We start from the raw sequence: 25,374 nt of genomic DNA on the forward strand, positions 1-25,374 counted from the left end.
CATACAGCCTCACTGGGAGCCATGTCAAGTTCATGTGTGATGTCTTTGGCAGTTTCTGTTTCTTGTGTGTTTTTCAAAAAATCATCCAGGAAGATGGAACAACAGGAAGCAACCTGCTTGATGCATGATGACTGCACATTCACATTCCAGATTGTTGCCTGCACACGCACCCCCTAATAATGTCCAATTGCAGAACAGCGTGAGCAAATTGTGGCATACAAAAAGTATACACATCTTCGAAGCTACAACAATGTCATTGCCATATCCTCTTTGTCTTCTCATAAGGCTCGCATTCCAGACACAGAATCAGGGGATACGTGGATTGTCCAAGCACAATCCGCACAAAGTCATCGGCTTACAGTATGCACTTTACAGTATGTAGGGGGTGATACATTATGCATAATTTAAAGCAGAGCATTTATAGCCTTGCTAGATGATGACAAGAATATGGATTAAGAAAAAATCCATCAACCACTGCAGAAAGTCACTAGTTACTCAACAGTGAGATCCCAGCCCTGTGTGAGGGACTGACCCATAAGCTCTCAGCCACAGAATGACATTTACTGACCTTATCATCACCAACATGGCTGCCTTTAAAAGCCCATGCACATTCATCCTAAACAACCAGGTTAGACTTCCCTCAGCAATCATCTGTAGTTGTAGCTCTATCCTCTACAGTTTGCTTCAAGCAAATTGCCTAAACAACAGTTGGACGGCGGTTATTTCCACTTACCTCCCATGATGCTCTCACAGAGTGAGTGTAATTATAGTAATATTTGTGTTGTGTGTATGAACCACAAACAGCTTGAAAGAAGTTGAGGATTAATGCTGGAGTATGTGGAGCAGAAGGCAAAATTCCTATGATCAATGCAGATTCTCAGTTTTTGAAATCACAAATAAAGTTGGTAGGGGGCTGGGGAGGCGAAACAGAGACCCCAGATCAACACCCAGAAGTCGTCAATCAAAACCATCACCTTCTAGACAAACAAGGCAGGAATTCTACTCTCAGCTGAGCCATTGCTTGATATAATAGTATTCCTCAGTGCATTGCTCCCTGAAACACAATAAAGCATTCAAACAAGTCTCATTTTCAAAAGCATTTTGAAAATGAGACTGTTATTAATGGTAATGAAATGATAAGCAGATTTGAGTTCGGAGACCACAACTGAGGAATAGTTTTTAAGTATCTTGTTTTGCTTGCTTGGGTGCTGTTGCTAGGTTACATCCAGGTAACAGAATGCAGTATGTCCTTGTTTAAACTGGTGAGAAATGAGCTTCAGCTTTATCCTTTTCAAAATCACATATATCCTTTCAAATGAATGACAAAACAAGACAGTTCTCTTTGATGAATGCTCTGCAGGTACAGTAGGAGGAGAGTACTGTCATTCAAGCTTGGTTAGATTTGGATGCATGTGAAGTTCCCATCAGGCATGTCAGATGGGGAGATATGGCCCAGATTTATTTGAGAAAGCATTATCTTTTCACTGGGCATGCATTGTAACCTGTTGACAAATGGCCTTGTTGTGACAGAAGCAAAAAGAGACAGCAGAACAAGATGTCTCTCAAATCCTGGATGAGTGTACTACGTTTCCGTCTGAAAAACGCAAACACAATAACTCCTTTGAGAAAGACAGTGACTCACCAGCACACCCAAGTCTTTATAACATAATGTTGATTATGTCAAGAAAAATGTCAAATAAATGTAATAAATCACAAATCACCCCCATCTTTATTGCCCAATCTTCTCTAGAAGTTCTGTAAGGAATATGTAGAGGTAAATCAAAATACTAGCCTTGGATTAAATCAGGCTTTGGGCAGAACACATGAAACCCCACAGAAGGGGGTTCGCATGTGCTGGTGAGTGTCTGGAAGATGGTATTTGATGTTCAAGTGTGTTCTGTTCAAATTAAACAGGTATCCTGTAACTGAAGCACAAAATCCAAAGGGCTGTCTAAATGGAAATGATTATATCTGCAGGGGAAAGATTGAACTGCATTCAACATCTTTTCACTTACAATGATTTTTTGCAGTTAGCTAAGTGTACTGTAACATCGTGTTTGTCGAACTACTCAGACATTTGGGAGCAACATTATTTACTTGAGCTGACTTATAATCTACCTACCGAAAGATGTTCCAATGAGTTAAACTGCCATTATGTCTGATCCACTTGTGCTAATGATCCTGGCGGCAATCAAAAGTTAATTTGGTGCATGATGAACATATTATTGCCATGGTGTTTTCATACATTTCACAGCAGGGTCTACATGAAGTGTGCGTGTGTGTTTGTGTGTGCAAAGGAACAATATGGTGAGCCCTCAGTGTGAACACAGATGGCCTCCCTCCACACAGAAATAAAACACTGTTTACCGTGTTTACGTGTGTGCACAACAGCTCAGTGTTGCACTGACATCACAATGCTGTCAGTGTCTCAAAGGAGTGTTCAGAGGATGAACACAGTATAGAGTAATGGGCAAACAACTCAGAAGAAGTAAGGATATGATATATCATAATATTAATATGATGTAACGATGATCTACAGTTTGGGGGTTAAAAATACATCGAAAATACAGCCACAGGGGAGCAATTGGTAACCAAGCACCAGCCCTGTCTGGCAGTGTGCCTATGCATACTACCCTTACCCAAAGCCCATGACTCAGGTGCTTCGGGGGTAAAAATAGAACAAAGAAGGAAAGGGTGCATCAGCCAGGGTGCATGTGCTTTTATGTTTGCGTGGGATATGTGGGTGGAGGTCAATTTTATTTTAAACCAAGGAAGGGAGACTGTCATACAATGTCTCACAACAAGTATTATCTTCTTTTAACCCCTAAAACACATTATTATGTAAGGATTTTATGGGACATTATAGAGAGCCTGAAGTGAATCTCACAGCCCAACCTGCAGTAAAAACCTGCTCCAATCAATACACAGAAAAATGACATTTCTGAGCAGTTATATATTTTTCTGAAAGGTTTAGTGCGTGAGAGATGCAGAGAGCTGTGTGGGCTGATCTCTGAGAGGCAGGGACGACATGCACCTCAGCGTTTCTTGTCATCGGCCAATGTGAGGGACAGTTTCAGAATAGGGGAGGAACCTTTATATGACATTGAGGCTGGGTGGAGGGGAGTGTTTTATTTGATAGCCGTCAAATCGAACTGTTGAAGCTTGGTCATTGACGTTGGTTTTAAGGTCTTGTATTTGTAGATTAAACCTGTAATAAATAACAAATTATCATATTAAATTAAAATTTTATTTCATACAGAGAAATGACTAGAAGACATTGTATTATGAAATTGTATTATAGCTGGAATTTAATTTCCCATTATCCAGAAAACGTCAATGACAAACGTCAACCACACAAACAGACACAACAGTCAGTCAAGGACACTCCAGAAAGCCACTCCATTGACATACACAATTTGTAATCGAGGGAGGCAGGTGGCTGAGCGGTGAGGGAATCGGGCTAGTAATCCGAAGGTTGCCAGTTCGATTCCCGGTCATGCCAACTGACGTTGTGTCCTTGGGCAAGGCACTTCACCCTACTTGCCTCGGGGGAATGTCCCTGTAATGTAAGTCGCTCTGGATAAGAGCGTCTGCTAAATGACTAAATGTAAATGTAAATGTATGCCAAGAAACAGAACACAATTGGTGGTATTTCAGTCCTGAATTTTTCAAATACTCTTAAAATGTATACATGTGCAACAATGGCACCACATACATGCAGACAGTGTCCACCAAGATTGTGGTGGATCTCAAGAAAATTTGTCAGCAGTTGAATATGTCAGCAGTTGTTGAACGATGATGTTAAACACAAGTCATGGCACAAGACAGAGCATGTTTCAGTCCCCACTATAAGCTGTTTCCTAGACACCATTGATAATTTTCTAGGGACTTTGTAACTGTGACGTTGACAAAGCCCCTGCAGGTAAAGTTTCCAAAATGCCAAATCCTTAATGTCTGGGTAATTTGATTATCCACATGCACCTTGCACACAATTATTGATAGAAAAAGCATCGTGAGTGAGCGTAAAGCAGACATAAATGGTAGACAGAGTATCAGGAATCACAGGGTACAAGAACGCCTTTTAAACAAGAATATAAATGCCAACAGCCTTAAATGCAGCATAATGCTTTTAAAAGGAACAAAATGAACAGACTCCCGCTATGATGTGGATTTCAAAGGGCACACAGTGATGTATGACGTTGGTGATGAGGTCTCATAACTACAGGCTATGATTAAAGCTGTGGTTGAAAGAAGAAAAACAACGTGATTTGATAATGGTATTTTGTTAACCAGGGACTATTGAACATTAATTAACGTGGCTTGAAGAGATTTGATTCAACCATTGTCTGATGTCAACTTGAATGATGAAGTAGATGTAAAGGCATTGCTGTTTTCTGCACAACCTGAGCAAAAACACAAAACTGTTTACTGTACAGTATGTTGTTCTGAGTCTTTCTCTTTAAAATAAATGGTTTCCAAGTATTTAAAATAGGCTATTACAAGGATTCTGGTGAGAGCCCTTATTTATAGAGGTGTGACATAAATCCTCCCCTTGTCAGATTAATCCTGTTGACTCAGAGCAAATGTAACACAACATGCAGTCGTTCATCCTAAATATTTGTGTCTTTTGAGTGAATTTGGTGACAGTGTAAAACATCTTGAGACACTAAACTGTGACCACTCATCCGAGCAGTAACTGTTCGGAGGTTCTGGCAGGTCTTCAAGTGTATAGTATGACCTTGGAACTAATCACACACATTTCCTGGGTCCCCATCACTCTGCTGCTTCCCTCTCCTGTCACAGTGTCACACGCTCCTGTATACATACTATACCACTGAGAGGTGCCACGCCTGCCCACTCACCTCAGCCACTAGTAAGGGCATGTGAGACAGGCCAACGCTCAGTCTCCCAGAAATACATCAGTGACAACATGATGTGCACATTAGTTCAGTAATTTCAACATTTCAAGAATTGTTCAAGATGAAAGCATTACTGAATGCTCTACATTAGCAGGACAAGGGCAGATCCATCAAGCTAATCAATTCATGACAACAGTGCTTTATGGGTTATCCCAGGTAACTTCTCAATTTCAGTTGAATTCCACTAGAGGCAGATAAGCAAGTGGTTTATTATACTTAGACTATGTGTGATATGTGTGACATACTCAGTCAAAAAAAAACGTTTGGGGTAAAAAAGGGAAAGAAATACTCTATTTAACTGTTTAGAGTTTCGTCATCAGTCATTTGCAAGTCAGAACATGTCTACGTAACAAGAACATAACAAGTCAAACATTTAAACCCTGTTAAATATTATTTTGGTTATTTCGTCTGGAATTACACTGAATGAAATCTCTAGTTGGCCAAAAATTGTAGTAAGTACTTAGGGTACAGATTTAAATCCACAGCTAGTGAAGCGTGTGAATAATGCTCAGTGGCTGCAGTAGCATAGTTGTAACCAGTTTCGTAGCATCAGAGCATGCGGACAAACCCTGGATTTTCCCAGGAGGGGGTAGCTGTGAAAAACTAAATAAGACAAAGTTCAAGTCAGTGTGTACGCAACAACAGATGGGCAGGGACTTTGATGACAGGGCTTCAACATGAGTGCACCAGCAAAACAGCAACCCTCCTCTCCCAACTGACGTACACAAGAATGATGTACACAGGCTTTTACCACAGAATAGCTGTTTACAGTGGAACAAAGGGTCCTTCAAAGCTTTTGTGCACTCCTGTCCTGAACCTGAAGACTGGGTCATTAGCTCTGTGAAGGGTTGTTCAAGGTCTTCATTGTTCCTCATTGGGCAGGGACAGTTTGAGTGTTATAAATGTAGTTTGTTACATAGTGCTAGTCATAGTCCATACAAATCCACATCCATCTACAGCTAAAGGAAACTTTAAAAGGAAAATTGAAACACCAAGTTGAGAGAGGATTAGTTGGTGACATGAGACATGGCTGTGAAGACATATTCAATGTTTAGACAGTTTCTTCATTACACAACATTGTGGAGGTATTTAGATATTCACAATGGTAAATTAGGTATTTGGTCACATTTGAACTATCATGCTAATATAGGTAGGCTAAAATGTGTTGATCCTGTGTCTACTATACCCCCCACTGCAGAATCATCTTAGCGGATGCAGTGTCCGTAAACATAATCCATTATTAACAACCTCTGGATTCCACATCTGGCAACATCTACATCCCTGCAGAGGAGACGAATTGTAAAGAATTGATTAAGGCCAAAGTCTTAATTTTCCCATTGAAGACCTTTTATATACACATTCTAAAGATAGCTGGTGATGTAGGGAAGAATACACTCATATTCAGAGGTTACAAGAACCTTCCAGTCAAAGTACAACATTAGGCAATCGTGGAAAATTGGTTATTATAGGGTAATATGTCTGAACAAAGCGACTATGTTTGGTCTTCAGATTTCCATATGTATAAATGCATGCAGAGTATGCATTAGTTGCATTTCCACTAGACAATGCCAATATACTGTCTTGTTCGATTCCCGGCCGTGCCAAATGATGTTGTGTCCTTGGGCAAGGCACTTCACCCTACTTGCCTCGGGGGAATGTCCTTGTACTCACTGTAAGTCGCTCTGGATAAGAGCGTCTGCTAAATGACTAAATGTACTGTGGTGTAGATATTCAAACCAGTCGGCTACAGAGTTTCTCCAAGAGATAAACCAGTACCACCTGCTGGCCGTTAGCGGAACTTCAAACAGTGATCCTACAGATGCTTCCCTGTCTTATTTACATTTAGTCATTTAGCAGACGCTCTTACCCAGAGCGACTTACAGTAAGTACAGGGACATTCCCCTGAGGCAAGCAGGGTGAAGTGCCTTGCCCAAGGACACAACGTTATTTGGCATAGCCGGGGAATCGAACCAACAACCTTCTGATTAATAGCCCGACTCCCTAACCGCTCAGCCATCTGACCCCGTCTTATCGACGGTACTAGAACAAACCAGAAAAGCAGACATTATTAACTGGAAATTACCGTCAAGATCTTCAAGCTATCATTTGATTTCAACATAATTTAGGTTTTTATAGTAAATGTAGCTATGTTTAAGAACTGCAATGCATACTATGGGTATTATAGTGCAGTGTCCAGATATCCCCATCTAATTTTTAAGATGGGATAGAAAATGTACTTATTTTAAAGGGCACTTCAAAGAAATTAAAAGCTGAAGTGGTACCTTGAACTGGTCTCATTGAAACTACTTTTGTGGCTTTCAGTTGAACACAGGAAGTGGTGTGACAAAACCCCAGCCTCTATGCAGCCTTTCTGCAATCTTTAAACTCATTATATCTATCAGATAAACATTACTGTGAAAGCAGTCTTAATAAACACACACAAAATTGTCTTTGGTGTGTGCTCTTCATGTTTCTTTCAAATAATCTGAATGTTGCGGCTGGAGCTTACTGCTAACACGTCTTAATTTCACTTACTAATAACAATATCTATATAAACAAAGAAGTTGGCCTGGAAGGTCTGGGACACAAAATTATTTCCAACATTTTGGAACGTTGTGTCAGACCTTCCAAGCCAACTTCTTTTGTTTCGTGAACTTTATTGGTTGCACCTGTAAGTTAATTGCTTGAGACCACCAAGCATTGTATGTGTGTGTATGTGGATGGGAGGTTCTGATACAGAGTTTTAGATGGCCTGTTGGTGTGGCTAAAGTGTTGCCTTACAGGAAGTCAGTCAGCAGTGTTGAGGCAACTTTAATAGTGATGGGGTTAACAAGGGACATGTTGCTTGTCCTTTTCTTCTGTGCTGGCTGGAATGTACTGGGTAAGTTTTACTTCCAAACTCATCTGAATAATATGGAACTGGCTATGTTGAATATAGATTGTGTAAATTCTATTCAGTTTGAGGGTGTGACCCCTTGGTTTGGTATTGGTCAGTTGGTTGTCAAGTCAGTTTTAACTAGATTGCAACTGAATCAGAGTGTATTATGGTGGAACCCTGCATGATTGTGAACAAGTTCTTATTCCATGCAGTAAGTATTTGACACATGAGTTAAGTCTTTTACTTTTTTCTCGAATCAAATACATCTCATCTGCTGCGGGCTGTATTTCTGGTATGCACTTATTGCCTAGCTTAGTTTCAATTTCTGAACTACGGCACGTTAAGCTTTGTAGATGGGAAGTCAAATTTCTGTGTGACTCTAAGTGGTAAAATCTACACTTCTCAGTGAGTTGGTCTCACATATTTGGCTGCTTTTCACATTCAAGTAAATACAGTATAGCTTTTAGTTTTTTTTAAGAGGCACAAGCCTTGTAAGAAGAAGTCAATTGATTTTACATAAGCACTGTCAACATGTTTACTGAAGTGTCACACTAAACATTTTTGTCACATTATTTACAACTTTTTTTCTTACTAGGAAGTGTAACACTCGGTCATACAACTCGACTCATTCCCGGCCACCCCAGTAACATCAGCAAGAACGACACAGGCCTTAAGAAGGCTGTGCTTGCTGGGACCTACGCATTTAACAACCAGTCCAATGATCTTTTCCTGTTCAAACCTTCTGCTATAGATGCTGCACAAAGACAGGTATGGGATGATCATTCTCTGCCAGATTCACTGCATACAGCTCTGTACTTTGTACTCTACAAACCGGACCTCTTGTTGTAGATTGTAAAAGGGATCCGGTACATTGCCGATGTAGAGGTCACCCGCACCGTGTGCCGCAAAAATGAACATGACGAGGATCTACTCAACTGTGACTTCCAACCAGATGGCTCATTATATCAGGTACAGTCTCCGTTTTATATTTAACAGCAGCGCATCTTGGCAACCGTGTAAATACCAATGATTTGGAAGATCAGAACAGATGATATTATTGAGTAAACATTGCTGTTTTCCAGACCTTTGACTGCCATTTCGAGGTTTGGGTTACACCCTGGCTGCACCTGATGAAGACCACCTATTTCCTGTGTCGACCTAAGACAGGAACAACCTGACTGCTCTTTATCCTGTTTCACGTGTTCTTTCAAAATACCATGTATGCGTGTTTAAACAAAATGTCACCATTTCAAAATGTTGTCAGTATCGTCACATTGGCTGCCCAACAGTCCGCTTAAGCCTGTGTTGTTTTGAGTCTGTCCGGCTACTGCACAACTACACACCTCCGACAAAACTTCTGTTCACTGCCCTGACATAGCATGCAGATGTCTGCTCCATAGGATCTTTTCATTTCCTGGATTATCTTACTCTTCTTCGCACTCGGTGAACTGAACCTTTGAAAAGCCTGGGCTTGTATCTAATCGTCTGAGATACAAGGGACTTAATAATTCATAGAATCCAGCGCAGCGGGCAATGTCTGATCTGGAGGAGAGGCAGAGGGGCAGAGGGACTGGCACTGCAGTAAGTGGGGAGAGGGAGGGAGCCTCCTCCTGCAGCTCCACCAAGAGGCCCTGATTTGGAGCCTGCACTTTCATTCCTGTTCCTCACAGCAGGCTCTTTGAAGCAGTTATATACCGTATGTACCCTCAGTCTAAGGTACTGTTGATCAGAAGGAAGGCACTGACGCAAAGGAGCAATTCACCTACAGGGAGAGAGATACATAATCTAGTTCGGTTTCCATGTCACATAGGCGAATGAGACACGTTAGATATTTATTTATCAAACTAGTTATTGTCAGTTCACTTACAAGAAGCCGATCTTTATAACGCATCATTGTTTTTTTTGATTGGTTTGTTTCAGAATAGATATTAGTCTAAAACAGAGCTAGTTTTATTCAAAGTAAGCTCAGGAAGATCACATTGTCTGTTTAGCAGAGGTTCGGAAGCATTCAACAGTGAGCAAAAATAAGACAGCTGACAATATATACAAAACCAGACCTCAGTTGTCAAATGGAAGCATTCACATAATTCAAACTTTTCATTACATGTAGAACAAGCAATGGGAGAGTCAAAAAGAAATCAAACTATACATTTGTTCAATGAGGCTCTTGACATAAGTGATTTGGCTGTTCTTTAAAACCTCACCTTTCAACAGATAAAATTAGATCTCAGAAAATCTGATACGTATCAGAATGCTGCAGTTAAAGGTCAGATGGACAGGTCTGTGCAAAACAACACAACTCAGTGCAAATAAAGATGAATAACTAAAACAAACATCAGCCCACTTTGGCATCTTGTGACACAAACTCAAAACAAGAGCATGAACACAATTTGAACAATAATCACAAAAATCTCTGGGTTAAATATTTAGCCCACACAGTAGTTAAACCAGTTCAAAAAGAGTTCCTTTTCAACTGGGAAAGAGGGGTTGATAGGTCATGGGAATATCTAACGGATATGAGTGGCGAGATATGCCACTCAACACCTCATGGGTGCATTAATGATTACCAACACCTGTGTGCCACAAGCTGGTGTGAAGCAATACAACGTTGCATATCTAGCATTAAGCCATTCAGACCGATTTGATTACTGGTTGTTGATTAGGTAAAACCTCTCCCTTGAGACAGTAGGAGGGTCTAGGTAGGCATAGAGCAGTCTCGGTGGATGTGAGGAATACATACGGCGCGGGCTCCGTTTCTCGGACACTATCGGGTTGTTCTGGACTCACACCTTGCTGAGGTCCAGCTTGCAGATGTACGGGGAGCGGAAGGAGCCCAGGTAGAGGTGTCCGTCGTGCTCGTGGACCTCACTGATGTAGGCCGCCACCACGCCGTGGGGGTCGTGGAGGCTGCGCACGCACGTGCCCCCGTCCTTCAGCTCCAGCACCAGGCTGTAGCGAGGAACGAACTTCATCATCACGTCCTGACTGAAGATCTGAGGAGAGGAAAAGGGGGGAGGGGAGATTTCAGTCGCGGTTCATGAGACCCGGAAATGAATCCATCAGAAACGACAGTGAAGGAGACCTTTCGTTCTACTTCCTGTTCTGAAAGGCATGTTTCCTTTTGCTATCTCAAATCCCTGCTGACCAATAATATTCCTTACATACGCACACATGCTGACATCTTACTGTGACTAGAGGATCACAACACAACATAAAAAAAATCAACCTAATTGGACAATAAGGGTATAACAACGGATCATGTTCAGGTCTACCTTGAAGATGAGCTTCTTAATCCAGGGCCTTTGAGAGAGGAAGTCCAACATGGAGAATCCAGGGTTGGGCCGCACCGCTGACATGGCAACCCAGTAACCTCCTGACGAACTACGTCGGATGTTGTCAGGGAAACCAGGCAGGTTGTCAATAAAGGTGTCCATGCCTCCTTTATTCAAGCCTGACACGTGGACCCTGCGAGAAGGGGTGGAGACCGGGGGATAAATGTCTAACTGGCAAGCCTACAACTAAACCCATCTGACATGCCGGTTAGTTCCTAAGTATTTGGGAGAACCTGAAAAAACAGGGGAGTTTACCTCTGTACCCTGCCAGTTCTGGGGGGGAGGAATTACTGCAAGCTGCAAGAAGCTAAAGGCCAATTTTTTTTATATATATTATTTTATTTTTTATATATAATATAAAGCTCTATCTCAATGATCAATAATCCATCAATTTACATTTAGCCCCGTGAGTGAAACGAAAACAATCCCAAACTGTTTCACGGCCAAACAGGCTTGAAATGAACAAATAATTGAACACCTCCCACTCAGTTAACAGCTTCCACATTCCACACACACACAGATCTGATATCCCTCCCTCTAGTGACATCGCTATTAGAAAACAAGGCAATTTATCGGTCTCATTCAATGGCCTGCTGAAGGGCCCTGTTACCCTGGCAACGCTGCCTTTGCATCATCCATGCAGGCGAGGCAGGGAGGATTGACAGTGCTCCCCTACCGATTTGGAAAAGTGTAATATCACAGGGGTATAGGAAGTAATACCAAAACTGAAGAGAAAAACTACAACACCTGCAGGCGGCACTTGGAGAGAAATCAAACAGGATGCACAACAACTGCACACGCTCTGACGCAACATGAAACGACTACCAGAATTTGTCAACACACAGAAAAGAGCCAAAATCCCCCCCGCCCCCCCCCCCAAAAAAAAAACATTGCTTCATCTGAAATCCCTGTTTTTTAATCTAGTTAGCCTTTGTATGGCGTCCAGTAGGAGCAGAGCAAGGAGATGTTGTACCAAGATGCTCATCTTAGATAAGATGAGTGTGTTTGGGCCTGAAATTTTATATGGAGTTGAGATAACGAGGGTTGATTCTTCAACAGTTCCTATGACAACCTCCCCCTGGATCTGACCTGAGTCAAATACTTAAATGCTTTTAAATACCGTTCATCACATGGGCTGTCCTTGATTTCGCTAGGGAATGAAAGCAATAGAAATTGAACCTCGGCCCACCAAATTAATTAAGATTAAGATTTGAAAGCAGCTCGAATGCTTTCAAATCCAAGCATCTGATCTACATACTGTATATTTGGACTGGGTCTTTCCTCCATATGTGGATTGACTATGCTGTACCTGCGTATTCTTGCCATGGTTGTCTCAGCCACTAGAACAGACTCCTCATCAGGGAGAAGCTGAAGGCCATTGGGGAAACGGAGGTTCTCCATCAGCACCGTCACCTCCTTGGTCTCTGTGTCATACTCTAGCACACTGGATAACAAGACAAAAGTTATCTTTTACTCAATTACATTAGAGCCATCGTGAAAAGCATCCAAACACATTTTTTGGAAGGATTGTATTTTTGCATTTGACATGACTTAACAAAAATGAAGCAATAGTTCAGCAAATAGTTCACCGTCCATCAGCGGTGGCCTCCATGATGAGGTACAGGTAGTCCCTGCGCTGCCACTTGCTGCTGGAGTCAGTGAAGTACACCTTCCTCCCGTCCTGGGTGACGTCCAGGTCGTTGACAAATGAGAGCCTCCGACCCCCGACCATGTGACCAGTTGGCACCAAGGTAGTTACCTCACCTTTTCAGATACAGATAAAACCGAAGGACTGGTGTCAGAAAGCAGTACAATCTGTTGAGATCTGAGCATGAAAACCACCATTTTGACAGGAAATTAATGGACTCAGTGAGGATTGAAACATTGAATGATTTTTGACACCCTCAAAGATTTTCCCATTATAATTACATTATTTATTTAAACATGTTAATACAATAGCCCAGTACAGTGATGATGACCCAGAATAATAGCCGGCACCACTGACCTGTAACTGGGTTGACCTCAAACAGCCCCAGGTAGGCATCCGCTACAAAGAGGGTCCCATTTGGACCCACTCGTATACCCAGAGGCCTTCCACAGGTGGGTTCCTCCTCACGGGAACCTAACATCGGACAACAGACGTTTGAATTCACTAGCGCTTGAAGGCTAGTACAGTAGTACAAAGCGCCATTGATACAAGCATTTGTGAAGACATTTATTATTTGTTCTTATCCAGTCCTTAATTATGACTGAGCAACAAGCAGTTATACAGGTTTGTTAATGTTCCGTCCTCATAATTTCATTGACTTGTGCATGAATTCACCTAAAGATTGACTCTTCGCTGACTAAAGGAAATAAAGTAAATGTGTTGACACTTCCTCATGACTTCATATTTGCAATTCCAGTCTTAGGCAACAAAAACTGTGGGGTCATATTGCTCTACAAGCATGTCACTGTCTGTAGCAAGTAGAGATAAGGTTGTGAAATGAAAACATTTTGACATTAAATCCAAGCAACACAGAGTAAGGGTTCATGTGATCAGTTACTCACCACAGGGTGGATTTCCGAGCCTGGCCACAACATGGCTTCGTTTACCATCGAGTTTCAGTATTTTCCCATCAGACGTACCAGTGTACAGAACATCTATAGACAAACACACCGACTGTCACATTCAGAAACCATATTTTATGGTTAAAGGCTGTTTGATTGGCTATTGTTGTTGAGGTATGAAAAAAATGATTGACTGTTTCAAATGAATCCTTAAAAAAAAATTACTAAGCAAATTGGGACTAGGGGTACAAAAATGTTCGATGATCAAAGATGATATGTTTAACCTTCAAAACAGACATCTTCAGCTCTTCTGGTGAATAAAACTGTGGTTTACTTTGAAGCCTGAGTGACTAAGTGGCAGGTGCAACACTGGTGCAGAGTGCTGGTGTGCCTAGTCTAGGCATTGGTAGAAGAAATGTGTAAAAAGTCAAACAAAGCATGCCAGCTACTCAGACAGTCCAGCCTCCTCAACTTTAGCTTCGGAGATATGTCACGGCTCTTGCCAAGAACAAACTAGGTGAAAGAGACTGTCGGGTCAGACTCCAGCAGGACAAGCCAGCCCCTCCTGAGATCCCAAGCACACTGACCTCCAATGTTAGCGATGGACTCTGGGCCAACGATCTGGTCCTCAAACAGCCGTTGTGCCTCTCTCAGTTTAAAGTTAGGCTCGTAACATCCCACCATGAGGGGTGGCTCACTAAGACTAAGGAAAACAGGAATAGAACAGCAACGTGTTAAAATATTTAAGTGTATTTAAAGGAAGCTGCAGGCCCATCTCCTCTGCTCAGGGAATGACTTGGCAGTAATCCAAGACAATTATCCCAGGATGGGCCATGCAGGGGTTAGAGACAATGAGTTTTTCAGATCTTATTTGTGGTTTCAAATATTTCTGTGCATTTAATGTTGTACTGTTTGCCTTTTGTCCAGTGTGACATTTTCATTTGTGCCGACTTGAGTAATATGCATGAGGTGTGTTTGTACCCTACAATGTTATTATGTTATGTATACCTTAAAAACGTAGACAATGAATAGACTAAATCCCTGTCCTGGGCTGCCCTAGCGCAGACGCCCGGGGCAGCAGAGAAACATGAAAGGGACGCTTGGCATCAGGACATCAAAATGGATCATTAGGCTCAGGGATGCAGCACTGAGAAATGAATTTAAATGAGGGGGGGAAGATGCATATTAAACTACTTGGTTCTAGGGCACTGGATAAAATCAGATAAAATCATCTTTGAGACCGAGTTGAGGACCTTGTACGAGTCATGTGTTTTGTTAAAAGAGAATGCATTAATGGAGAGAAAGGGTTATGTGAGGATAGGGGTTGTTAGGTCACATGGGAGCAAACAGATGCTATATATCAAATTGAGATTTGGTTAATTTATGGTGATCATATTGGTCCTGTATTAGCACTTTTTCATCAAAACTATTTAAAACAATGGCATGTAAATGAGACATATTAACAACTTATCAGTTCCATCAATTTCTCTCAAGGGTCATAATTTTCAGCAGAGACCTCCAGTGGGCCTTTGCTGCCAATCAGAAGCACAGCCTTCATGCAGGCAGTAGATGAGTAAGCATGAATTGTAAATATGAATTATTTCAAATCTTGCAGTAAGGCAAGCTCAAACCTGAAGATGGCAGACTAGCTACCGACAGCTACGTTTTTCTCACCTGAGCAACTCTGGTTGGATAGGGGACTCTAGGAGAAGAATGATTGCCAACAGTGGGAGTAGCAGGAACGCTCCAAGACTCAGCAATGTCACACGAAAGACTTTTCCACTGTATGTGCTGTGGGAAGACAAACCAGCGATTTATAAAGAGTAATTCGCTCATCAAGCTCATGTGCTTCATGAGCTTGATGAAAAAAACTAAACATTTATGCATTTAGTTGTAATATGAACAGTTTACATAGTGATTTCACAAGGGCTATGGCACAAAAGCAAACGACATTAGGCTACGTGTTCTCTAAGGTTGTACAATAATTTCCAACAACGTGAATGCAGAAAAAACGTACAATAATAAATATACCTTCTTTGCAAGTATCTTTGGATATATGACACGTCACTGCCAAAACAAAACTGACCTAGATACACGGAATATTACTGGAATGTACCGCGCACACTATACACGCACATTGTCTCTCCTACCTGGTTAAGTGGCGTCTAGCTACGCTAGAATGGGTGATGTTGTTATGAGCGTTTGAAGTATGATTTGATGGTTACCGTTTACTACCAATTAAATGTTTTTTTTTATGTAGTTAAAGCCATCTAGAGCATACCTGGTGCCCTTGTAGAGAGGTTCCTGTAGCTCGTCAGTGATAATTTGTGGTCTGTTCAGCCTCCTGAACCGTAGTCCTTCTGGCTCATTCATGTTGAAATTACACCTCCAAGTTAAACTCTGTTGACAAGGGATACAATTCTAAATGCGCGATTCGCTGCATAAGCAGGTTGTTCCTTTGGTAGTTTGCAGAGATAGTCCACTTATCAGCATCGTCGATATTCTGTACACTGCTGTCAATCGTTGACCAATCTTTAGCGTATACTATGTCGTCATATTATTGCGCCTTGACCTGAGGGACCGACCAATGGGACCGACCGTTTTATCAATCCACGTTTTCTCCGTTCTTGTGAACTCGTTTTACGTCATCTTTCATTACCCAAGTACGTTCCAATCCAAGAACACCAAAAATACCCGGAAGTGTTCTTGATCCGCAACTTTTATCGAGGATGCATCGGATGGTGACTTAGCGAGAACGCATGATTTCCCAGAAGTCATTGCAATAACACATCTCAAATCTTTCTCCGTCCTTGCGTTCTTGCTAGACCGTTCTCGCAAGACGCCTACCAAGAACGTTCTTCTCAAGAACGCAAGTACGTTAGCATTGATAAACAGCCCAACTTGGCCAGCGAGAACGCAACTGATTTCACAGAAGTCATTGCAAGATGTCAGGAGAGGCGGACAAACATAACTGTAAGTTTTTACTATTCATATTTCAGCTAAATTGTACGTGTAAATCAGCATCTGAATTAAAATGTGAAGAGAAATGGTCAGTGTAGTCGCTGAAAATGTGCTTATTTTATTGATGAAAGGGCTCATTTGTAAATTTGCTCCGACTATACGATAACCTAGCTAGCATCTCAGTGCAGTGCAGATCTAGTTTACATTACCTAAATTAGCATGGGCCACAGAAAACGTAAAATTACAGGTAGGTACATTTTTTTGCTTTGTTATCTAATTTTTGTAATTGATTCTCCCTTCTCAAATGTCATATCGATCATATAATGAATACAGATATATATTCACGTGAATATTTTATTCAGGGTCTGCTGAGGAGATTACAGCCCTCATTGAGTGGAGGGGGGCGAATGAGTCTCTCTTCACTGGGAAGAGAAACTCATCAAAATCGGGATGGGAGTGAGTAGAGATTCTAAAGATTATAATTTTTGCAAATATAACAGGTTCACTTATACAAAAAAGTCATCCTAGCCATGATGTACATTGCGGTAGCAGATGGGAAACAGGCACCTGATAGCATATTAGTTTCTCTTTCCCTAGTTTTTGCTCAGTAGTTTTTACAAGTAACCAAAATAGTTATAGATAGAATTGCTTAATATTTATCAGTTTCCCTGAATTGCTCTTAGAGAGGGAAGAGAATGTGAATTGAACTGTTGATGTGACTTCCACTTTGATTTTCCCAGAGCCTTTGTGAATCAGGCAGAGTTTCAAATTACAGACAAACAAGCTAAGAAAAAATGGAACAACTTGAAAGAAAAATACAAGGTAATTTAAAATAATTGTAAATTCAGATGTGATGTTTCTTATTAAAGTGTTGTACCGTTTCCAACACCAGTTGTTTTAGTACCTCCACATATCAGGCAATTTGTGACAAGCTTAGTGCTTTCATTAGTTAAAAATAATAAATAAAATCCTCATGATTTCATATTTAAAATTATATACACAAATGTCTAAGGTCCTAACAATTCTGCAACTTAATTGTTGGACTTCTTCCTAAAGGAGCTGAGGGACCCACCCTCAGGGAAAGGGGCGGAGGCAGGGGGGGTCACTGCTGCCACCTGGCAGTGGTTTGCCTCAATGGATGTAGCACTCCGGGAACAGCATTCTATTAATCCACCTCTGGTAGTTGCTGCAAACACGACATCCGCTGCAGGTGGTGATGTGGCCTCCTCTGCCCCTGCCAGGAAGAGAGCTAAGCCAGTGCCAAGGAAGAGGGCATGTGAACTCCTGGATTTCTTGAGAATGCAGGCGGAGAAAGAAGAGGAGAGAGAGAGCCAGGCTCTTCAAAGGGAAGAGGAGAGGGAGAGGGCAGCAGCTGCCAGAAGCGAAAAATTCCTCTCACTTTTTGAAAAATTGGTTGACAAAATATAATAAATAAATAAAAACTTCTGATTAGTAAGGTTTATGATTATTACACAAGACAGTTAATAACCTCCTACATTCAGCACTGACAGAACTTGTGTATTGCTGAGAAGGGAACACCACAGCAATGCCAAGGGTCTCAAAATGGATTTGGCATAAAAAATTACTTCATTCAATAGTGTAAATAAGACAATACACTAATTTACAAACATTTATTGTAAAGAAACAATAATTAAATAGGCTATATATGAAAGCAAACCAAATAATAGAAAAGATGACACATTCAAAGTTTACCCCTCGCCCTACTTGGCACAGTCTTGTGTTTTTATCCCCTGAATGTAATCATGCTCCTGCAGAGATGCATGTAGTTCTGTAGGAGCAGAAAGATGTGCAGCTAGTCTAGCCCGGAGGTTGTTGCCAGACACCTCCTGTTCCTCTGCACAGTCCTCTGGATTGTCACCCTCTTCCTCATGCTGAGGATGGTCCACCTCAAAGATGTCGTCCACAGAGACACAAAGGTTGTGGAGAACGCAGCAGGCAGCAACCACCTTGGGGACAAACAGAGGACGCACTTCCAGAGCACTCAGAAAGATGGATCTCCAGCGAGTTTTCAGCATGCCAAAAGTGCGCTCAATTACGCACCTTGCTTTGGCATGGTGGCTGTTGAACCGCGCCTCAACATGTCCTGGTGGTACACATAATGGTGTAGAAATGTTATACGGTTACATTATTTGGTAGTGTTGTTTTTTACTGTGTTATTTATGTGTTTGTGCAGGTGTTGGCAACTTTGGATTTAGGTGCAGTAAATATCCCTACCAGCTATAGGCTGTCGAAACGGGGTGACGACAGCCACAGGATTCTGCAGGCATGGATATCCACCATCTCCAAGGAGGAAATAACCAGCCGGGGGATAAAGGGACTCCTTGAACATTGGTGATCTCCGCAGGACAAGGGCATCGTGGACAGAACTTGTGTTGCCAATGTACACGTCAATGAACATTCCACGGCTGTCACAAATGCCCTGCAGGATAACTATGGGAAAGGGCTTGCGGTTCAAGTGACTCTTTTGTTGTGGCATAGCAGGTGGACCGATTCTGATGTGGCACCCATCAATGGCTCCTGCAGCGAAGCGGAAGGCTTCATGGCCGGCCAGGTGAGCAAATCCTGCCCCCACCCCCTCCATCTCATCGGCCTTGGGGAAATTGATGATGCGGTGGAGGATTGTCATCATTTCCTCTACCACGTGGTGTACAGCTCTGCACACTGTAGCCACTGGCATAGAAAAGGCATTGGATGTCACACGGTATGAAGCACCACATGCAAGCCAGTAAACAAACATGTACACTTCCATCTCGTGGTTCCAACCATGCCTTTTCTTTCTCGGCAGGACCTGGACCAGCAGTTGGATGGTGGCCCTGGCGAGCTTGAAGGCTGGTTTGGTGTCTTCATCCGAGAAGACTATCTTGATGATGGACACTTGGTAATTTACTTGAGCATAGTTCTGTGGAGTTCCATCCTATTTAAAAATAAAATGAGAGATAAAAGTTCACAATTTTGTTCAATAAAAGGTTTTAGAACATTGTGTTGTTTATTCATAACTGATAATACTACTGATAATATTAAACACCTTAACTCATTGTGAAGTGGTTGATTGTCATTTCTTTGTAACATTTGGTCCAAGATAATTTAAACCTTTACAACTTTATGAATCCGCCTGTGGAATTGCCAATTGGAATCCAGTAAGCATTTACTTAATTAGATGGTTGGAGTTTCCATTAAGGTTTGTGTTACCTTAGGGTCATTGTGACCCATCAATCATTGTGATCCACCGTCGTGTTGCAACAACTTTACCTAACACAAAATTTAAGTGAAGCATTTTCTTTTAACCGTCGGGCTGTCTCACACCCCCCACAGCGCGAAGGTTAAAATAAAAGTATTTGTTTTTGTATTGGGTATAAAGTTGTCGCAACACAACAATGGGTCGTTGTGAACCATCGGGTCATTGTAACCCGAAGGCAGCACAAGGGCTAAGTAAATGGTTTTGTTACTATTCGACCACTTACATTTAGAAAGATAAGTGATAGCATTTGACGAAGCCTCGCCATCCTCCTCCGTCTCATTCTGGCCCTCCTCCTCTGGATCAGGCGCCTCAGCTCAGCTGCCTCCTCCTCAGCTTTCAAGTAAAGTGACCCTGCCACTGCTATCAGTGCCCTTCTGTTTGTTTCCATTATTGTCTGATTTGAGTCATATATATATATATATACGTGTATGTATTGCGCAATAGCCAAGAAAACCCGCATCTCAATTCGTTTCCATCCTCGCGGTCTTGCAAGACCGTTCTCGCAAGACGCTTGGCAAGAACGTTCTTCGGATTGATAAACAGCGAGCCGGACCAGACCCATAAAGTCTATGACCAGACAGTCCCAGTCGATTACTGATGACGTAAAGGTTTGATTATTTTGCGCGAAAGTTAGCTTAACAGACGGAAGCCATCGTTTTCACAGTATCCGAGTGGCACGTACATTGCATAGGATTTAGTTAACCGAAAGAAAAACATAATCCGAAACCTGGTAGAAGTTATCTAGTGACGCTGAGTATAGAGCTAGCGGGCTTTTTACGATCTGAGTTCCGCAACTCAAACTACTAGCTAGCTCTACTAGCTTCTTGCACTGACGATTTAGCCAGCTGATCTGAGTACAATATCTCTTACGCATTGCTTTGTTGTAGTCTGTACAAGCTCTTGGTTCCATACCAATAAGGATGGAGTACGGGAAGGAAAGGGTTGTGGCGCTGGTAGACATGGACTGCTTCTACGTCCAGGTGGAGCAGAGGTTGAATCCAGCCTTGAAGAACACCCCATGTGTGGTTGCCCAATACAAGACGTGGAAGGGAGGCAGGTGAGTTTCTGACACAAAGATGCTATTTCTATGGCCACTGCAGTTAATGCGGTTATCATTAGCATAAAAACAGTTTTTACCTTTTGTTAAGGTCCTTCCCTATAATCTTACCCTATGACAGTAGATCTCAATCTTGGTCCGTGTGCCACCTTCCCTGCATGTTTTATTTTATTTTGATGTTTCCCTGCCCCAAAACACCTGATTGACCCATTCACTTGAATCAAGTGTGTTGGAAGAGGGAACACATCTAAAACATGCAGGGCAGGGGAGTACAAGGACCAGGATTGAGAACCACAGGTCTATGCAAAGGACAAGGGGACATGCTTAAGTCAGACATAGGTATAGCTAAAAGCATTTCTCCAAGTTGCATGGACCATATAATTCAGCATCTCTGTGTCGGCAACTTACCCACCTTGCCTACTCTCTAGCTAATATTGGCCAACAAAAAGGAGCACGTTTCATATCTCGTTTGTCCTGAACAATCTTTCACATTTTCGAAAATCATATTTCTGTTCCTTTCTCCCAGTATTATAGCGGTGAGTTATGAGGCCAGGGCTCATGGGGTGACAAGGAATATGTGGGCTGATGATGCTAAAATACTGTGCCCAGATCTCCAAGTGGCGCGGGTTAGGGAGTCTCATGGCAAAGCAGACCTCACTCAGTAAGTTGCCTTAAACCCACCAATGGGTCTCACTAAATGTAGCTTGTTTAGTAAATGAAACCAACAGAACAGACCTCTTCATTTGAATATCCTCTTACCGTCTGCCATCAAAGGACCCAATAGCATGTTCAGAAGTGCTTCAATGCTATTTTCTCTGCGTAGTTACCGTGAGGCCAGTGTGGAAGTGATAGAGGTGATGTCTCGTTTTGCTGTAATCGAGAGGGCCAGTATAGACGAAGCCTACATGGATCTGACAGCTGCTGTGCAGCAGAGGCTGAAGGACATGACAGATCTACATGTAGACCCTGGCCTGCTGAAGGCCACCCATGTTCAGGGCTATCCACAGGATCCTTCAGACCAGGAGGGGGCCCCAGAGGACACTGGCACAGATAAAGGTGGGTTGAAAAAATGTTGACATCTGTGGCTATTAACTACTGTCTGATTGGCACTGATGAAGAACCTGATTTTTGGGGGGATGTGACATCACTGGACAGGAAACGAAACTTAAACTTACTAGCGGAGAGGTGGAAAATAGGAGGTTGCAATGTGGTGCTCTTAGCTGTGCTGGGGTAGACTCAAACTGGGACAACCCATGCCCACCCATACAGTAGCTTTAAGCCGACTGAAAACGCTCTGGTTCTTGTTCACAGAGACGAAGAGGTCCAGAGGGCTGCAGCAGTGGCTTGGCTCCCTCCCAGTCCCTCCGGCTGGGGCCCTGGGGCTGCCCTGTGCGGAGCTGCAGCTGGCGGTGGGGGCTGTGATCGTGGAGGAGATGAGAGCAGCTGTGGAGCAGCATACAGGCTTCCGCTGCTCTGCTGGGATATCCCACAACAAGGTTAGTGCACCCTCTGCCACTCCACACATGGAGAGGGCATGTTTGTAGTCAGGAACAGTCATCCACGGGGTCCTTTGGTTTATGTTTGCCATCTTATCTCTGTCCAGGTGTTGGCTAAACTAGCCTGTGGCCTCAACAAGCCCAACCGCCAGACTGTCTTGCCTCTAGACTCGGTACCTGAGCTCTTCAACTCTCTCCCCATTGGCAAGATGTGAGTTCTTATGTGGTGTTGTACTAGGTTGTATTATGTTATTGAATGGATACCAGTAGTATGTGCTGTTGTTTATGTGCAGTCGTAATCTGGGAGGAAAACTAGGGGCCTCCATCTCCGAGACTCTGAAGGTGGAAAACATGGGAGATCTGACCCGCTTCTCTCCGGCTCAGCTTGGACAGAGCTTTGGGGACAAGACCGGGTAGGAACCACTCCCTCACTACCCCACTGTCCTAACAGTCTCTCATTCTCCCAAACCCTTCCCCCTCCACCCACCCACACAAACACCCATCATCATCCCCTAGTCTAATGAGATGTGTCCTGTGTGCAGACCATGGCTGTATGACATGTGTCGGGGGATCGACTTTGAGGCAGTCAAGCCCAGGCAGCTTCCAAAGTCTATTGGCTGCAGTAAGAACTTTGCTGGGAGGACATCGCTTGTCACCAAAGAGCAGGTACATGAATACATCATGCTTCCCATCATGCCTCACCTGTTCCTTTTTTATTCCTGGCAAATGTGTGGTGGATGTCTGCAGCTGTTCATCTTGATCCGTGTGTTCAGGTGCAGCACTGGCTCTACCAGCTAGCTCTGGAGTTGGAGGAGAGGCTGACCAAGGATAAAGACATGGTGAGAACCTCGCCATCTGATCTTTTCTCGGTTGAACTCTCCCTGTGTCTGTGTCACTGTCAGAACAACTGAAGAATGAACTCTGTCTCTGTGACTCATGACAGAATGGTCGAGTGGCCAAACAGTTGACAGTGGGTATTCGGCAGTTGGGGGACAACAAGCCAAGCAGCTTCTCCCGCTGCTGTGCGTTAGCACGCTACGATGCTACCAAGATCTCTACCGACAGCTTTGCCATCATCAAGAGTCTGAACACGGCGGGAAATCACCAGGCGGCATGGTAACACATGAACTCTCTTCCTCAGTGCTGTAAAGCAAATGCAGTTTTCAGCTGTCACGTTTTTGACACCACCCTCTTCTCTTTCTATATCTCTGTCTCCCTCCATCATCAGGACTCCGCCCCTCACCTTGCTCCACCTCTCCGCCAGTAAGTTCAATGACGCGCCCTCTGCAGGGTCTGGGGGAATCGCTGGTTTCCTGTCTAGTGATGTCACATCCACGCAGAGTAAGTTGTCCTCCACTCAAACCACCCAGGCCTCTTCGGACTCCAGCCCTGGTAGACCAGGTGCCATCCAAGCCTTCTTCCAAAGAGCTGCAGAGAAACAAAGGAAGAAGAGGGAGGAAGAAGAAGAAGAAGAAGAGGGGGAGGGGAACGTGGAGGAGGGTGGTGGAGGCTCTGGGACTTCTCTCCAATCATCATTCATGCCTTCCTCTGGGGTTGAGGGCTGTGTGTCCGGGCAATCATCCTCCACTTCTACCATTTCCTCCTCCAGGTCGTCCTCTCCCCCTCCCCTTGTAGTCGCCATCCCTTCCCCCCCTTCGGCCTCGATCACCTCCTTCTTCCAAAGGAAGACGCTGGAGAAGAGCAACTCTGGAACAGACGAGCACATTGGTGGCCGTGAGATGGCAGGACACGACATGACAGTAAACAGAGACACACTGGAATGTGGGTCACTTTCAAAGAATGGCACAGCATTAAGTGAGGAAACCGCTCAGGGTCATCTGTTAGGCAGCCTCACTAGGAGGTCAGGCTCCCCTGTGTCCTGCCCCGCCTCCCCTCTCACAGCTTCCCTCGCCCCCGCCCAGCTTCCCTCCAGCCTCGTCTCTGAAGACCTGCTCACCTGTGAGCGTTGTGGACAAGACGTCCTGGCCTGGGAGATGCCGGAACACTATGACTACCACTTTGCTCGGGACCTACAAGACTCGTTCTCTTCCACATCCTCCCCTTCTGTCTCCTCACCCGTCGCGGCCACGTCTCTCCCACCTCCACGGGTAGGAACAGGTACCCCCAAGTCTTCCCGGGGAAAGACAAGGGCGAGGGGCCAGTCAGGGCCCCAGGCCAAAAGGCCCCGCTCGCAGGGAGGCAGCAGCGGCACCCTGGATGCCTTCTTCAAGAGGAACTAACGGAGAAGTTGATGGAGATCTAAAACATTGTATCCCTTTGTAAATCCTACTGGTGTATGTGGTCTTTTTGTATGCAAAATGCTGTATTTCTACGTCACATATTTTACATGCCGCACTTTTATACCACTAGGTGTCCCCACATCATCATAAGATCATCCTGTGGAGAGAGCTCAAGTGTTCAAAGTTGATTTGACTATAAAGCTAAAACAATAGCACTTTGTTCAGAAATGTAACTATTAGTCTTAAGTTGTGTTTGTCTAAGAGCTCTAACTTCTGGATAGTGGAGCTCAGAAGAGGCCCTTAGCTAATTGGACTGTCAGACTACCCGACAGCAGGGAGCTACTTTGACTATATGGATGCTCACTGTTCCCAGAGATTCAACAGGCCAGGATTGCCTCTATGACAGATAATGTTGCACCATTTGTAGGTGTGGCCCATGATGTGAAAGTTCCCTCCACAGTGGAAGTGTTTATGGTGTTGTAACATCAGGGTCAGAACAGTGGAAGTGCTTATGGTGTTGTAACATCAGGGTCAGAACAGTGGAAGTGTTTATGGTGTTGTAACATCAGGGTCAGAACAGTGGAAGTGTTTATGGTGTTGTAACATCAGGGTCAGAACAATGGAAGAGTAGTGAATCATTGGGTCACGACCTGGGCCCTTTTTTTTCAAGGTTTCCCTATCA

General features: G+C 43.4%; 4 protein-coding genes and 1 long non-coding RNA gene across 6 annotated transcripts; 3 read left to right on the forward strand and 2 right to left on the reverse strand.

The window, feature by feature from the left end:
• The first annotated feature begins 7,696 nt into the window (after nt 1-7,696).
• LOC136943369 (cystatin-F) lies at nt 7,697-9,052 on the forward strand. The gene is made up of 4 exons (XM_067236655.1): nt 7,697-7,800; nt 8,393-8,565; nt 8,647-8,766; nt 8,880-9,052. The coding sequence occupies exons 1-4, from the start codon at nt 7,740-7,742 to the stop codon at nt 8,973-8,975; spliced, it is 450 nt and encodes a 149-aa protein (XP_067092756.1). The 5' UTR covers nt 7,697-7,739; the 3' UTR covers nt 8,976-9,052.
• Nucleotides 9,053-9,616: 564 nt separating this feature from the next.
• On the reverse strand, nt 9,617-16,219 carry apmap (adipocyte plasma membrane associated protein). Its single transcript, XM_067236654.1, has 9 exons — nt 15,961-16,219; nt 15,354-15,470; nt 14,267-14,382; nt 13,680-13,772; nt 13,135-13,251; nt 12,719-12,893; nt 12,439-12,573; nt 11,070-11,262; nt 9,617-10,790 (listed from the first exon to the last, which is right to left on the reverse strand). The coding sequence occupies exons 1-9, from the start codon at nt 16,050-16,052 to the stop codon at nt 10,581-10,583; spliced, it is 1,248 nt and encodes a 415-aa protein (XP_067092755.1). The 5' UTR covers nt 16,053-16,219; the 3' UTR covers nt 9,617-10,580.
• A 142-nt stretch (nt 16,220-16,361) lies between these two features.
• LOC136943390 (uncharacterized) lies at nt 16,362-19,018 on the forward strand. Its single transcript, XR_010876682.1, has 5 exons — nt 16,362-16,652; nt 17,003-17,096; nt 17,381-17,462; nt 17,697-18,683; nt 18,835-19,018. It is a non-coding gene; the product is annotated as an uncharacterized lncRNA (long non-coding RNA).
• Nucleotides 18,362-19,375, reverse strand: LOC136943389 (uncharacterized). Its single transcript, XM_067236676.1, has 2 exons — nt 18,876-19,375; nt 18,362-18,744 (listed from the first exon to the last, which is right to left on the reverse strand). The coding sequence occupies exons 1-2, from the start codon at nt 19,336-19,338 to the stop codon at nt 18,362-18,364; spliced, it is 846 nt and encodes a 281-aa protein (XP_067092777.1). The 5' UTR covers nt 19,339-19,375.
• Nucleotides 19,376-20,628: 1,253 nt separating this feature from the next.
• Nucleotides 20,629-25,357, forward strand: polh (polymerase (DNA directed), eta). Of its 2 annotated transcripts, none has more exons than XM_067236113.1 (10): nt 20,629-20,956; nt 21,483-21,617; nt 21,780-22,012; nt 22,268-22,452; nt 22,560-22,663; nt 22,746-22,865; nt 22,995-23,118; nt 23,226-23,291; nt 23,396-23,568; nt 23,681-25,357. In XM_067236113.1, the coding sequence occupies exons 1-10, from the start codon at nt 20,820-20,822 to the stop codon at nt 24,690-24,692; spliced, it is 2,289 nt and encodes a 762-aa protein (XP_067092214.1). In that variant the 5' UTR covers nt 20,629-20,819; the 3' UTR covers nt 24,693-25,357. The 2 variants fall into 2 exon arrangements, with proteins under 2 accessions (XP_067092214.1, XP_067092215.1); XM_067236114.1 differs by having other exon boundaries at nt 20,850-20,956; nt 21,566-21,617.
• The last annotated feature ends 17 nt before the right edge of the window (nt 25,358-25,374 follow it).

This window comes from Osmerus mordax, chromosome 5, assembly GCF_038355195.1.
Source record: "Osmerus mordax isolate fOsmMor3 chromosome 5, fOsmMor3.pri, whole genome shotgun sequence".
Taxonomy (NCBI): domain Eukaryota; kingdom Metazoa; phylum Chordata; class Actinopteri; order Osmeriformes; family Osmeridae; genus Osmerus; species Osmerus mordax.